Source organism: Ornithorhynchus anatinus, chromosome X4, assembly GCF_004115215.2.
Source record: "Ornithorhynchus anatinus isolate Pmale09 chromosome X4, mOrnAna1.pri.v4, whole genome shotgun sequence".
Taxonomy (NCBI): Eukaryota; Metazoa; Chordata; class Mammalia; order Monotremata; family Ornithorhynchidae; genus Ornithorhynchus; species Ornithorhynchus anatinus.
This window is the reverse complement of record NC_041752.1, coordinates 2,675,394-2,688,433: the sequence shown is the minus strand read 5'-3', so window position 1 is coordinate 2,688,433 and position 13,040 is coordinate 2,675,394. Positions and strand designations below refer to the sequence as shown.

General features: G+C 51.2%; 1 protein-coding gene across 11 annotated transcripts in view; it reads left to right on the top strand.

Moving 5' to 3' along the window:
* The window catches only part of ERC1 (ELKS/RAB6-interacting/CAST family member 1), a 255,436-nt gene that overhangs the window by 152,461 nt on the left and 89,935 nt on the right, over window positions 1-13,040 (top strand). For all 11 annotated transcript variants that reach the window (XM_029054283.2, XM_029054280.2, XM_029054282.2 and 8 more), the window contains one exon: window positions 641-801. In XM_029054283.2, coding sequence (XP_028910116.1) covers window positions 641-801 — 161 coding nt within the window. The remainder of the gene's footprint in view (window positions 1-640; window positions 802-13,040) is intronic.

The window sequence follows — 13,040 nt, the reverse complement described above, 5'->3', positions numbered from 1 at the left end:
ATGAATGTAGGAATGAATGACAGAAGGTGGGTCAATCCATTAGTCCCTTGGATCGTTATTCCTGCCCCTTCCGTTGGGCTGAGAAGAAGGGGAAACCTGGACACCCCTTTCCCCCCACCAAAAAACCAGAGTACCAGTTATCCCACGAGGCTTGGGAGTCATCCGCCGTGGCTCCTTCCTCCATGTGGCTTTGGGAACGGATCCGAGATCGCCAACCAACACTCTCACCCCTCGTCTATTTCCAGTCGGACAACTCCGCTCCGATTCCCCGCTGACCTCTCGCCAGCCCACGTCCGGTCAGCCCCTCCCTTCGGTCCCTCCTGATCTCCCTCGCCCGGTCTTCTAATACTAATAATGACCATGGTACTTATTAAGCGCTTACTATGTTCCGAGCCCTGTTCTAAGCGCTGGGGCAGATACAAGTTAATGAGGTTGAATACAGCCCCTGTCCCACATGGGACTCACACTCTCAATCCCCATTTTCCAGATGAGGTAACCGAGACCCAGAGAAGTGAAGTGACTCGCTCCAGACACGGACACGTGGCGGAGTCGGGATTAGAACCCAGGTCCTTCTGACTCCCAGGCCCGTGCTCTCTCCACTAAACCACGCTGCTCTTTTCTCTCTCCTCCTGGGGGCCAGGTGGAAGAGCTGATGGTGGCCATGGAGAAGGTGAGGCAGGAGCTGGAGTCCATGCGATCCAAGCTGTCGTCCACCCAACAGTCCCTGGCGGAAAAGGAGAGCCACTTGACCAGCCTGCGAGCCGAGCGGAGGAAACACCTGGAAGAGGTCCTGGAGATGAAGTAAGTGTCTCTCATCCCTTCCTTCACCCGGGGCCTCTGTGAACAGTGATCAATGGTATCGACGGCGCGCTCACTGTGTCCAGAGCACTGAGCGAACCACTCCGCCAGTGAGGGCAGTGCTCGAACCCTGAGAAGCCCGGAACCCCGAACCCCACATCTTTTCTCAGCCCCTCCCCGCCGGGAAAACAATGTAATCCTGGTGGACCCGTGACCTAGGGTCATTCGGTATTCATTGATTCATTCGATCGTATTTATTGAGCGCTTACTGTGTACAGAGCACTGTACTAAGCGCTTGGAAAATATAGTTCAGTGATAAATCCACCTCACCCTCAGATCCGCAGGACCCGTGTCCAGATCCGTCACCCGTTCACTTATACTAACGTCCGTCACCCCGCCTAGGCCGCAGTTTCACTGCGGGCAGGGGACGCGTCTACCGATTCTGGTGTTTCGCGCTCTCCCGAGCGCCTCGTCTGGTGCTCTGCACACGTGAAGCGCCTGATAAAAACCGTCCGTCGGCCGGAGGTCCAGTGGCTTCGGTTGTCCGTCGTCTGTTTCTGTCAGATGGTATTCGTGAAGCGCTTACTAGATGCCAAGGACTGTACTAAGCATTGAGATAGGTACCGGATCTTCAGGTGAGACATATTCACTGTGCCACCACTGCGATCTCAGCCTGAGAAGGAAGGAGAGCGGGTTTCTTCCCATCCTACTGTCCTGAAGAGCTCCAGGATAACTGAGCCCTTCTGACAGGTGGGAAAAAAAGAATACAAAGACAGATGACTTTTAGGATAGTGGAGCTCCTTCGGAAGGAGTTAAAAGTGTGATGAAGCTAGAGATCGCCCAGGAGCATTGACAAGGACTGATAAATCTGTAATCCGGGTCTGTCGCTCTGAACAGAAATGTCAGTAGTGGGATAGAGGAAACCCCAATTACGAGTTGCCTCAGAAGTCAGGCTGGACTCGTTTAAAGCCACGTGGTCGAGTCGATGATGAGATAGAATTCGCAATGGTCTCCGCAACCGAAGATGTTATGCCAACAAGGACGGGGGCTCTAGAAAGGGAAAGAAATAAAATGAAACGGATCCCAGGCAAATAGAGACGGCGGGTCCGGTGGAAGGCTGAAACAGTACAGGACCCGGGTTCTTGTAAACAGACCGAGGCCTGTCCTGGAATGTCGGACGCTAAAAGCCCATTACGTTCCCCGGTTCACCTCTCCTGCGGATCGGACACGGGGGGTTTTCCTTTATCCGCCTTTCCCCTTCTCGGGCTTGGAATGTCTCGAAGCAGTCACGTAATGGCTTCAGCGACCGGAGGGGGTGCGGGCCGAGAATCGCCGGGCTCGGGCAAGGCCGGCGGGGGAGGTGGATCCCGCCACTGAGACGGGGCCATTAGGGCCACACGGCTTGTTTGGAAGAAAGAGGTTGTGACTCGAACCCCGCACCCTTCTGTCATTAAGGGGCTGGGAGGTGGGAATCACGCTTGGCTACGGTCTAGGATGATTCCATCTTTCTCCGGAGAGGGCCGAGATAGGGCAGCGCGGAAGGGAGCAGGTCACATCCCAGTTTAGGAGCAGAAATCGTGTCTCTTAACTGTACTGGGCTCTCCCAGACTCTTTTTTTTAATGGTTGTTAAGCGCTTACAATGTGCCACGCACATTGAGCCCTGGGGTCAATACAAACTAATCAGGTTGGAGACCGTCCCCGTCCCACATGGGGCTCACAGTCTCAATCCCCATTTTACAGAGGTAACTGAGGCACAGAGAAGTGAAGTGCCAGGCCTAAGATAGCACAGCAGACAAGTGGCAGAGTCAGGATTAGAACCCAGGTCCTTCTGTCTCCCACATGTGGACTCTACCCACTAGGCCACGCTGCTTCAGTCAGGCTGTCAGTCCCGTGCTCTGCACGCAGTAGACTGTCAGCTCCTGGAAGGCAGGGATCTTGCAACCCCCTTGAGGATATTCAGAATTCACCCGCCAATCCTGGTGAATTATTCCCCTGTAGATCATCGACGTGTTTGAAAACAGCCTGTCCATTTCTCATACAAGCGCTTAGTGCAGTGCTCTGCACACAATAAGCACTGAATAAATAAATAAAAAGTCCAGGGAAAACATGGAAGAGGCAGACCAGCAGCTAAATGGATAGAGACCGTAGCAAGGATAACGGAAGAACCGTTAGTAAGGTTACGGATTATGGCAGAAGATAAAATATATTCATAGAGTGGCTATGAATTGGAAACGATGATTATCAAGATTATTATCGGCACTTGATAATAATAATAAATACGACCGATTGACCGGGCTTTGAGGCGGTTCTGTCGACAAGAATCCAATCTGCCAACGTCTAATTTTTGGTCCTCAGAGATGTGAATTATTCATCAGCTCCGTTGACTCCCTCAAGTTCTTGCTTGGGATATGTTGGAAAGAGCTCGGACCTGGGAGTCAGAGGACCTGTGTTCAAAGGTCGGCTCTGCTATCTGCCTGCCGTGTGACTTTGGATGTCACTTTACTTCTCGGGGCCTCAGTTTCCTCCTCTGTAAAATGGGGATTGACTGTGAGCCCCCCGTGGGACACGGGCTGTGACCGATGTGATTAGCTTATATCTACCCCAGGGGAGAGGACAGTGCCTGGACACAGTAAGAGCTTAATAAATACCGTAATAAAAAAATTAAGATTATTATTTTACTAGTCTTGATGCCCAGAGAGAGATATTATTCCCCTTCCTTTTGGAGTTCGTGCACGCGTCCTTTTTGCCCTCTGACTCTTCTCCCCTTGCAGTCACCAGAGCCAGCCTTCTCTTTGTGAATGGATGGCTTTTGAACTCTGACCTCTTTCCCTCATCAGTTGGCTTTTCATCGGGATCGCCTGACTTTGTTTGTTTGTTTTGGTTCTTTGGCACGAATTTCCCCCCCCACCCTTGGATCCTTATTAGAGTGTCTGTAAACAGCCTCCGGGCCTCTTAGTGGATTTAGCTCTCCTTTCAGCCTTTTCCCCACTTAGGTCTTGCACTTTTTCTTAGTCTCCTTTTCCCATCCCGTCTTTTCTGGGGTGGTTCTTCGGGAGGCCGGCCCCCAGGTTCCGAGTATAAAAAAATTACTAAGGTAAGGAGCTTTGGCAATAAAAGCACCAAGTAGGAACAGAAAAGCAGGTGGTCTAGTGGATAGAGCCCGGGCCTGGGAGTCAGAAAGACCTGGGTTCTACTCCCGGCTCCGCCACTCGTCTGCTGGGTGACCTGGGGCTTGGCACTTCACTTCTCTGGGCCCCAGTGACCTCATCTGGAAAATGGGGGTGAAGACTGTGAGCCCCATGTGGGACATGGACTGCATGCAACCTGCTTAGCTCGTATCTTCCGCAGCGCTTGGTATAGAGCTTGGCACATAGAAAGCACTTGACAGATAACATTAAAAATATATATATATTGAAAACCAAAGCCCCCGTGAGTGGAAAGGGTGGGTGTCGACCCAGAGTCAGGGGGGCCCGGCTCGGGGTGGCCGGCTCCTGCCTGGCTTTCGCTCTCGCTGCCGACCCTGGCCCGGGACTCTGCTGCAAGCCTTTAGAGCCCCTCCACTGGGCTCTGTATTTTCAATAAAAAAGTTTATGGGGCTATAAATTGGACAACCCTGAGAGCTGCTGGGATTGGCCAAGAGGAGGAATCGCTCTCAAGTTGATGTGGGAATCTAGGGCAGTCAGAGATGACGCCTCCTCTCCTTCATCCAGTTGGCGGCCAAAAGCAGCCTTTCCCGTAGACTTCTGCACTCCCGCTCTCTCTCTCTTACCCTCCCTTTCTCTGTCTCCCACACACCTCTCACATGCAATAACCCCCTACACACTCACACGAACCCTCTCACACCCGTGCGCGAACACTCGTACACGCACGGTAATGCTCACACACGTAGTCTCTCACAGACACAGTAACCACACGCACACACTCTCACACAAACACAAGAGTTTTCTTTCTACGGGCTTCCTTTTTGCCTTCCTCTGTCCTTACTTCCACAAGCGGCCCTTCCCATCCTACCCTGCTGATTCTTCTGGGTAACTTGTCGCCTCAGTTATCGGTGAACGCCATGGGCGGGATCGGTTCTCGAGGACTCCAGCCCGCCATATTGGTCAAAAGGTTGAACCGGCGAAGAATCCGTGGGAAAGGGACTGCTGAAAGCATGGCGGGGAAGGTGGAAAGCAGCATAATCATATCGACAGCGTTGAGAGTGACGGTGAACGTGGTGTGTGCTAAGCATTTACTGTGTCCAAGCACTGTGCTAAGCACTGAAATATAGAGTATAATCAGATTGGATGTCATCCATCTCCCACCCAGGACTCCCATTTTAAGGAGGGAAAGAGGACGGGTTTTTAATCCCCTTTGACCGGTGAGGAAACTGAAGCATAGAATCTTATTTATAGCACTTAACGTCCATATCTGTAATTTATTCGTATTAATGTATGCCTCCCTTGACTGTAAGCTTTTTGTGGGCAGGGAACGTCTCTGCCAACTCTGTTGTATCTAGCTCTCCTAAGTGCTTAGACCAGTGCTCTGCACACAGTAATCACTCAATCAGTACCATGGATTGGTTGATATTGCTTTATTTTAATCTGCCTTCCTGAAGGATTGGTTTTTGACATCATAGAAGATAGCTGGCATTTCTGTTAGTCTTATAACCCCTTCCTGACGATGAGCCCTGGAGGTGAATTGTCAGTCCATCAGTGGTGTTTACTGAGCACCTACTGTGTGCAGAGCACTGTATTAAACACCTGGGAAAGTACGGTGCAGTTGAGTCGGTAGGCGCTCACAGTCTGCGGGAGGAGACAGATGTGAAAATAAATGACGGCTAGGAGAAATAATAATAATTGTGGCATTTGTTAAGTGCTTACTCTGTGCCAGGCACTATTATAAACACTGGAATAGATCCAAGCAAATGGGGTTGGACACAGTCCATGTCCCACGTGAGGCTCTCAGCCTTAATCCCGCCTTTTCCAGATGAGGTAACTGAGGAGTTAAGTGACTTGCCCAAGGTCACACAGCAGACACGTGGCAGAATAGTAGAACTCACTGATTTGTCGTCTAACCATAAGCAAGCAGTCCTTTCTGCAGTTGTGTAAGCGTGTTGCGTGCATGTCCCCGAAAGACGTTGAACATGATCCTTTGTTCTTTCATCACTCGTCCGTGGCTTTGCCTGAAATCCTAGGCAAATAGCGTAGCCAAGGGCTTTTTCCTTCAAGAGTCACATTCGACCAGCATATCGAGGTTTGGAAATTCCATAAGGGAATCGGCGTAAGGAATTAATAAAGTAATTGACTGAGCTGGAGCTGAAACCGGGTCCGTATATTGCGTTACATATCGTGGCGGCGTCGAGGAACAGATTTGAGGAGTGGTCACCTTCCAAGAAAGGCTAACTCCCCCTCCACGGGCCATTGATTTAATAATGTCCGATTGACGATGGTTTGAGCGGTAACAATAGTTTCTGGTTAGAGAAGCAGCAGGGCCTAGTGGAAGTTCCAGAATTTCTCACCAGGACTTCCACCAGGTTTCTGATTCTGGCTCAGTCCCAAGAGAACTTGGCCCAGTCATTTCCACAGGGATTTGCCACGTGGTTGAGCATCTACGTAACGGGAGAAGCAGCGTGGCCTAGTGGATAGAGCCCGAGCCTGAAAGTTAGAAGGACCTGGGTTCTAATCCCGGCTCTGTCACTTGACTGCAGCGTGACCTGGGGCGTGTAACTTCCCTTCTCTGAGCCTGCTTCCTCATCTGTAAAATGGGGATTAAGACCGGGAACCCCATGTGGGCCAGGGACCGTGTCCGAGCTGAGTAGCTTGTATCTACCCCTGTGCTTAGTAATAATAATAATCGGGGTGTTTGTTAAACACTATGTGGCGGACACTGGACTAAGCACTGGGGTGGATACAAGCAAATCGGGATGGACGCAGTCCCTGTCCCATTTTATAGGTGAGATAACTGAGGCACAGAGAAATGAAGTGACTTGCCCAGGATCCACTCAGCAGAAAAGTGGTGGTCAGTATTAGAACTCAGATCCTTCTGACCCCCAGGTCCGGGCTCTATCCTCTAGGCCACGCTGCTTCCTTGTACAGTTCCTGGCACATAGTAAGCACTTAGCAAATATTATTAAAAAAAAAAATGCCACAGGGATGGGAAGGAGACTGTACAGATGCATATTTAGTGTATTTAGCCATTTACACAGATGACGGATTATAAAAAAAAACAAACCCCGCTTCCATCCTGTAGACCGTAAACTCACTGCAGGCAGAGAATATATCTACCAACACTGTTGGATGATGGTCCTCTCCCAAGCGCTTAGTCCATTGTTTCGCACCTGGCAAGCGCTCAATAAATCCCTTGGATTGTCCCAAAGGGGCGGCCTCTCTGCCTCTGTCCCGGTGACAGGCTGCTCCGACTGTCTCGTAGGGCTCATCTGTTCTCCAACCCCGGGGCGGGCCTCGTTAAGATCGCAGAAATGAAATGGAAGATGCCAGTTGGGCCGGGAAGCGTTGCTAGGGGAACATTTTGCAATGTACGCATCAATTATGCACATAACTTATGCATAAGTTATGCAGAGGATGGCTGTCTCGGTGGAGGCTCACAACTCCTCCGCATATGTAAGCAATTGTGGCCGGATTCCATTCTTTTTCCTCTTCCTCATCCTCCCTCCTCAGCGCCACATTCTTCCCACACGCCCCTCCACACAGGGGGGTCGATTCCCACCCAGAGCGACGTCATCTCTGATTAACGCATTAACTCGTATCAATCGCGGCCTTTAGAACAGTGTTTGACATATGGTAAGGGCTTCACCGAGAGGGGCAGGTTCGGCCCAGTGGAAAGAGCCTGGGAGTCGGAGGACCTGGGTTCTAATCCCGGCTCTTCCTCTTCTCCGCTGGGTGACCTCGGGCGAGTCTCTTCACTTCTCTGGTCCACAGTTCCCTTCTCTGCAAAATGGGGTTTCAATGACTGTATTTCCTCCTACTTAGAATGCAAGCCCCAGGTGAGACCTGATTATCTTGTATCTTGCCCCACGTTCAGGATTTATTGAGTGCTTACTGTGCGCTGAGCGCTTGGGAGGATACACTGTAACAGGATTGGTAGACACGGTCCCTGCCCACAACGAGCTTACTTGACACATAGTAAGTGCTTAACAAATATCACAATCATTACTATGCAGTAATACTAAGAAGAAGAAGTTTCTTCTCCTCACTTCCTTGTCCAGGAATCTGCTGGTGGAGTTGGGGGCGGGTGGAATTTGATTTCGGATGCACAGAGCCGAAGCAAAGCTCACCACTGCCCCTGTTCTCTTCCTTTTGTTTTGAAGAAGGGAGAGTCCCGCAGGAATTGGAGGGAGGGGAATGTGTGTGTGTGTGAGAGAGAGACAGAGACAGAGCACGGGCGGGCTTTGGAAAGACTTGAGGAAAATCCTCTCAATGCCCAGAGCTCCGACTCCCTGAGGAGATGTCTGTCTTTTCAGCTCCGTAGTAATTGTGGGATTTATTAGGCAAGTACTATGTGCCAAGCATTGTACTAAGCACAGAAGGAATTAGACGATAATCAGGTCGGACACACTCCCAATCTGATGGGCTCACAGTCTGAGGAGGAGGCGAAGAGATCTCTTCGGGAATGGTATCCAAACAGTCCATCAGTTACTCAGTCGTATTTATTTGCCTTTTTAATTTTTTTTAATCTATTCATTTTTTTGAATGGTATCCGTTAAGCGCTTACAACGGGCCAGGCGCAGAAGTAAGCACTGGAAGAGATGCACGATAGCCCGGGCACAGTCAATCAGTCAATCAGTGCTATTTATCGAGTGCTTACTATGTGAAGGGCAGTGTACTAAGTGCTTGGGAGAGTCCAGTACAACAGAACTAGCAGACAGGTTCCCTGCCCATACCGAGCTGAAGGTCTAAAGGGCTAACAGTCTAAGGAGAAGGCAGAGAGATATCTTTGGGAATGGCATTTAACAGGCAATCAATTAATCAATCATATTTTTAAAAATGGTAATGTTTTTAATTTTTTAAAATGGTATTTGTTAAGCGCTAACTACATGCCAGACACTGTACTAAGCTATGGAGTAGATACAAGATAATCAGCTTGAACAAATCCTTGTCCCACACAGGGTTCCCAGTCTTCATTCCCATTTTGCCGAAGAGGAAACTAAAGCTCAGAAAGGGAAGTGACTTGCCCGAGGTCATACAGCAGTCACGTGACGGATCCAGGATTAGAACCCAGGTCCTCTGACTCCCAGGGCCGGGCCGTATCCACAGCTGTTGTTGCAGGGAATATAGCGGGAATAAACACCCTGGTGCTCTTACTCTGTCCCAGGAGCTGCAACCACTATATTATCAGTCAGTCAATCAGTGAGTCAATCATATTTATTGAGCGCTTACCTTGTGCAGAGCACTGTACTAAGCGCTTAGGAAAGGATAGTAGAACCATCCCCTGCCCTCAGTGAGTTTACAGTCTTGAAGGGGAGACAGACATTAATAGAAATAAATTTATTCCCCCAGAATGCAGGCATGACATCCCGGCACCAAATCGGTGTGGCCTCATGGAAGGAACATGGGCCTTGGGAGTCAGGGCACCCGGGTTCTAATCCCGGTCACCCGATTTATCTGCCATGTGACCGGGAAGTGAAGTGACTTGCCCAAGGTCACAGCAGACAAGTGACAGAGACGAGGTTAGAACCCAGGTCCTCTCGAGCCCGGGGTCTTTCCACTAGGCTACGCCGCTGGCTCTGCTCTTCCCTTTAGATGTCGTTTTCGATGACAAAGGATTGGCTACTTCGGCTTCACCCGCCCACGAGAGCGGGTGGCGTCATTTTAAGGCAACCGAGGTCTCCCTGGCCTCACGCGTACATTCTCATGACAGTTTGTTTCCTTTGCCCCCCTGCCGATAAAGCCCCCCGTTCCCCGTCCGCTAGTGCGATAGCCAGTTCCCCGGGGCCTGGGCCCATACCTCCATTCGGCTTCGTGATAAAACACCTCCCCATCTCATTAGATCTCCAACTCCCCGTTCCCTGGGCAGCGGTCTCAGAGAGGGAAGGCACTGTACTCTCTCAATGAGCCATGACCGGCTGGGCGGAGAGGCAAGGCCACTATAAAGTGGCCCGTCCCAGGTGGTGTGAAAGGGATTCGTCCCTACCGGCATTGGCAGGGATTCGTTTGTGGCCGGGGAGGAGACTCCGTCAGGGGAAGGAAGTTTTCGGCTGCCCGCTTCCCTCACCCAGAGAAGTGGCAGAACCGGGATTAGAACCCGGATGCTTCTGACTCCCAGGCCCGGGCTTTATCCACTAGGCCATGCTGCCTTTTAAGCGCTCAATAAATACGATTGAATGAACGATTCTGGTTCTGATCAATAGAGGTAGATATAATAATTAATAAATCCCAGTGCTTGTTGAGCACTTACTGCAAGCCAAATACTGTACTAAACTCAGGGATAGATATAAGGTGATCAGGTTGGACAGAATCCTGGTCCCGCAAGGGGCTCCCAGTTTAGGAGAGAGTAGGATTGAATCCCCATTTTACAACTACGGTAACTGCAGCCCAAGGAAATGAAGTGAATCGCCCAAAGTCAAACAGCGGTCAAGTGGCGGAGCTGGGATTAGAACCCAGATCCTTCTAACTCCCAGGCCCAGTCTCTATCCACTTGGCCACACTGCTACTGTCCTCGAGGAGGCGGCCCCCAGGGCGGACCCGACCGGAGCGGGACCCGCTAATTCCCTCCCCTCTCCGTCCTATGTCACCTGTCCCCCCCACCCCGTAGGACTCTACCTCCGCTTCTGGCCCTTTTCTTTCTTCCTCCCGGGGTCCTTTGTCTGGCCTGGAGGAGAAAGAAAGTGGGAAAGAATCGGGTGGAATGGAATTTGGGGATTTGGAGTTGGTTCCAGCGCCCGGCTTCTGAGCTTCCATTATGTAACCCGAGCCCCGTTCCGGGCTTAGTCATGCCATGTGGATTAGCGGGAGCATACCTACCTGGGGTCAACAATCCCAGGTCCAGTTACGCCATTTGAAAAATATTGGCCTTCTTATCCGAGCAGTATCACTTTAGGACTCGGGGCCTGAGGGGGAGAGTCTTATGGCCTCATTTCCCTGCGTTTCTATAGGTTTTTTTCCTTTTCTATCCCCTCGCCACCCCCCTTTCCGCAGGGATGTATTTCCTAGCGACGGCACCCCCACCCGCCTTGGTGTCAGCGACCGGAAGGGCGATTTCTCTATCCCGCTTGGAGCCTCTGGGGTTGCTACCCGCCCTTCAGGGCCTCGCCGACTGATGAGCTTGACCTCTGACTTTCCCCGCCCCCAGAGTGACATAAGACAAACGAGCAGCAGAGGCGGGAGGAGGGACTCTGCTGACCCGTCGGCCGCCCCCCCGGGGAGGACAGCAGCAGATGAGGGAACTGAGGTCCAGAGAAATGAAGTGACTCATCTGAGATCACACAGCAGGCATGTGGCGGAGCCGGATTGAAACCCAGGTCCTTCTGACTCCCAGGCCCGTGCTCTGGCCACTAAGCCATGTGCCATCCCCCCGAACCCTAAACTAGGGTCAGGGCCACGGAGAAGTGGGCGGCGGGGGGGGAGTGGGGTAGGGAGTTCAGAACGGGGGCTGGCTACCCTCAGCCCAAACGAAAAATCAGCACCAGAGAAGCAGCGTGTCCTAATGAATAGAGCCCGGGCGCGGGAGTCAGAAGAACCTGAGTTCTCATCTCGACTCTGTCACTTATCTGCTGGGTGACCTTAGGCAAGTTACTTCCCTTCTCTGAACCTCAATTCCCTCATCCATAAAATGGGGATTAAGACTGTGACGACCGGGGACTTTGTCCAACCTGATAAGCTTATATATACCCCAATGCTTAGTCCAGTGCCTGGCACATAGCAAGCGCTTAACAAATACCACCAAAAAAACCCAACACGGAGCCCTGGAACGTGCAGAGCTGATTTTGGACACAAACCGCCAGGCTTTGGGGCGCAAATGAGGCGTGAAGCAAAGCTGGCAACCCCCAAACGTCCAAAGCACAGGGGCCTGAGTGTGCGTGCTTTCATTCCCAGCCTCGGGGCGCCTAGCAAAGGTTGCAGATTGAACAAAGTTGGGATTAATCGGAACACAATCAAATAGAACCCATTCATTAATCCTCGCCTAGGCCACAATGGAAGGATCGTGTAATTGTGTGAAAGGCCGCCAGAGGAGGCCTCCTTTGTGGGGCTGAGCAAAATCAACGGCAAAGGTGTCAGATAGAAAAATGACACTACCCCGGCTAGGTGAAGGTACCGCTGGAGCCAAGAGAAATTGGCAGAGTCGGGGCTCCGGGAGGGAACTGATGAAGTACTGAAAAGGGGTTGTTGGCCCAAACCCTGTGAACATGTGACTCGTTTTAGGGGAGCTCAATTAGTGGGATTTATTGAGAGCTCACTGTGGGCAAAGCACTGGACTGAGCACTTGGGATTCCTTCGTTCGTTCGTACTTATCGAGCGCTTAGTGTTTGCAGATCACTGTACCAAGCGCTGGAGAGAGGACAGTAGAACAATAAACGGGTGCATTCTCCGCCCACAGAGAGCTTGCAGTCTAGAGGGGGAGACAGACGTGAAAAGAAATAAGTAAATGACAGATATGGACGTTAGTGCTGTGGGGCTGGGAGGGAGGGCGAATAAAGGGAGCGAGTCAGGGCGACAGAAGAGAGTGGGAGAGGAGGAAAGGAGGGCTTAGGGAAAGCCTTTTCGAGGAGATGTGACTTCTCTAAGACTTTGAAGCGGGGGAGACTAATCGTCTGTCAGATTTGAGGAGGGTGGGCGTTCCAGGCCAGAGGCAGAACGTGGGCAAGGGGTCGGCGACGAGATAGACGAGATCGAGGTGCAGTGAGAAGGTTAACGTTAGATATAACAATTGGTGGACATGACCCCTGCCCACATGGAAGTAAATCCACAAATGGATGGGATTTATTAGGTGCTTACGGTGTACAAAGCACTGAACTGACCGCGTGGGAGAGGACAGTACAGCACGGATGGCAGACGTTCCCTGTCCACAACGAGCTCGCAGTCTAGAGGGGGCTTATGACTTAGCAACTAGAAGCAGGCGTCCTGACGAATTGAGTCACGATGATTTGGGCCCTCAGAACTCTCAGCACTCTGCTTGCCCCATAGAGGAGAGAGGGAGAAACATGTCTTGCATCTGAGATGCTAAATAATAGAGCATAATTTTCCTCCCAGAGTTGATGAATCAGTGTTATTTAACGGAGCACTTACTGGATGTATAGCAGTGT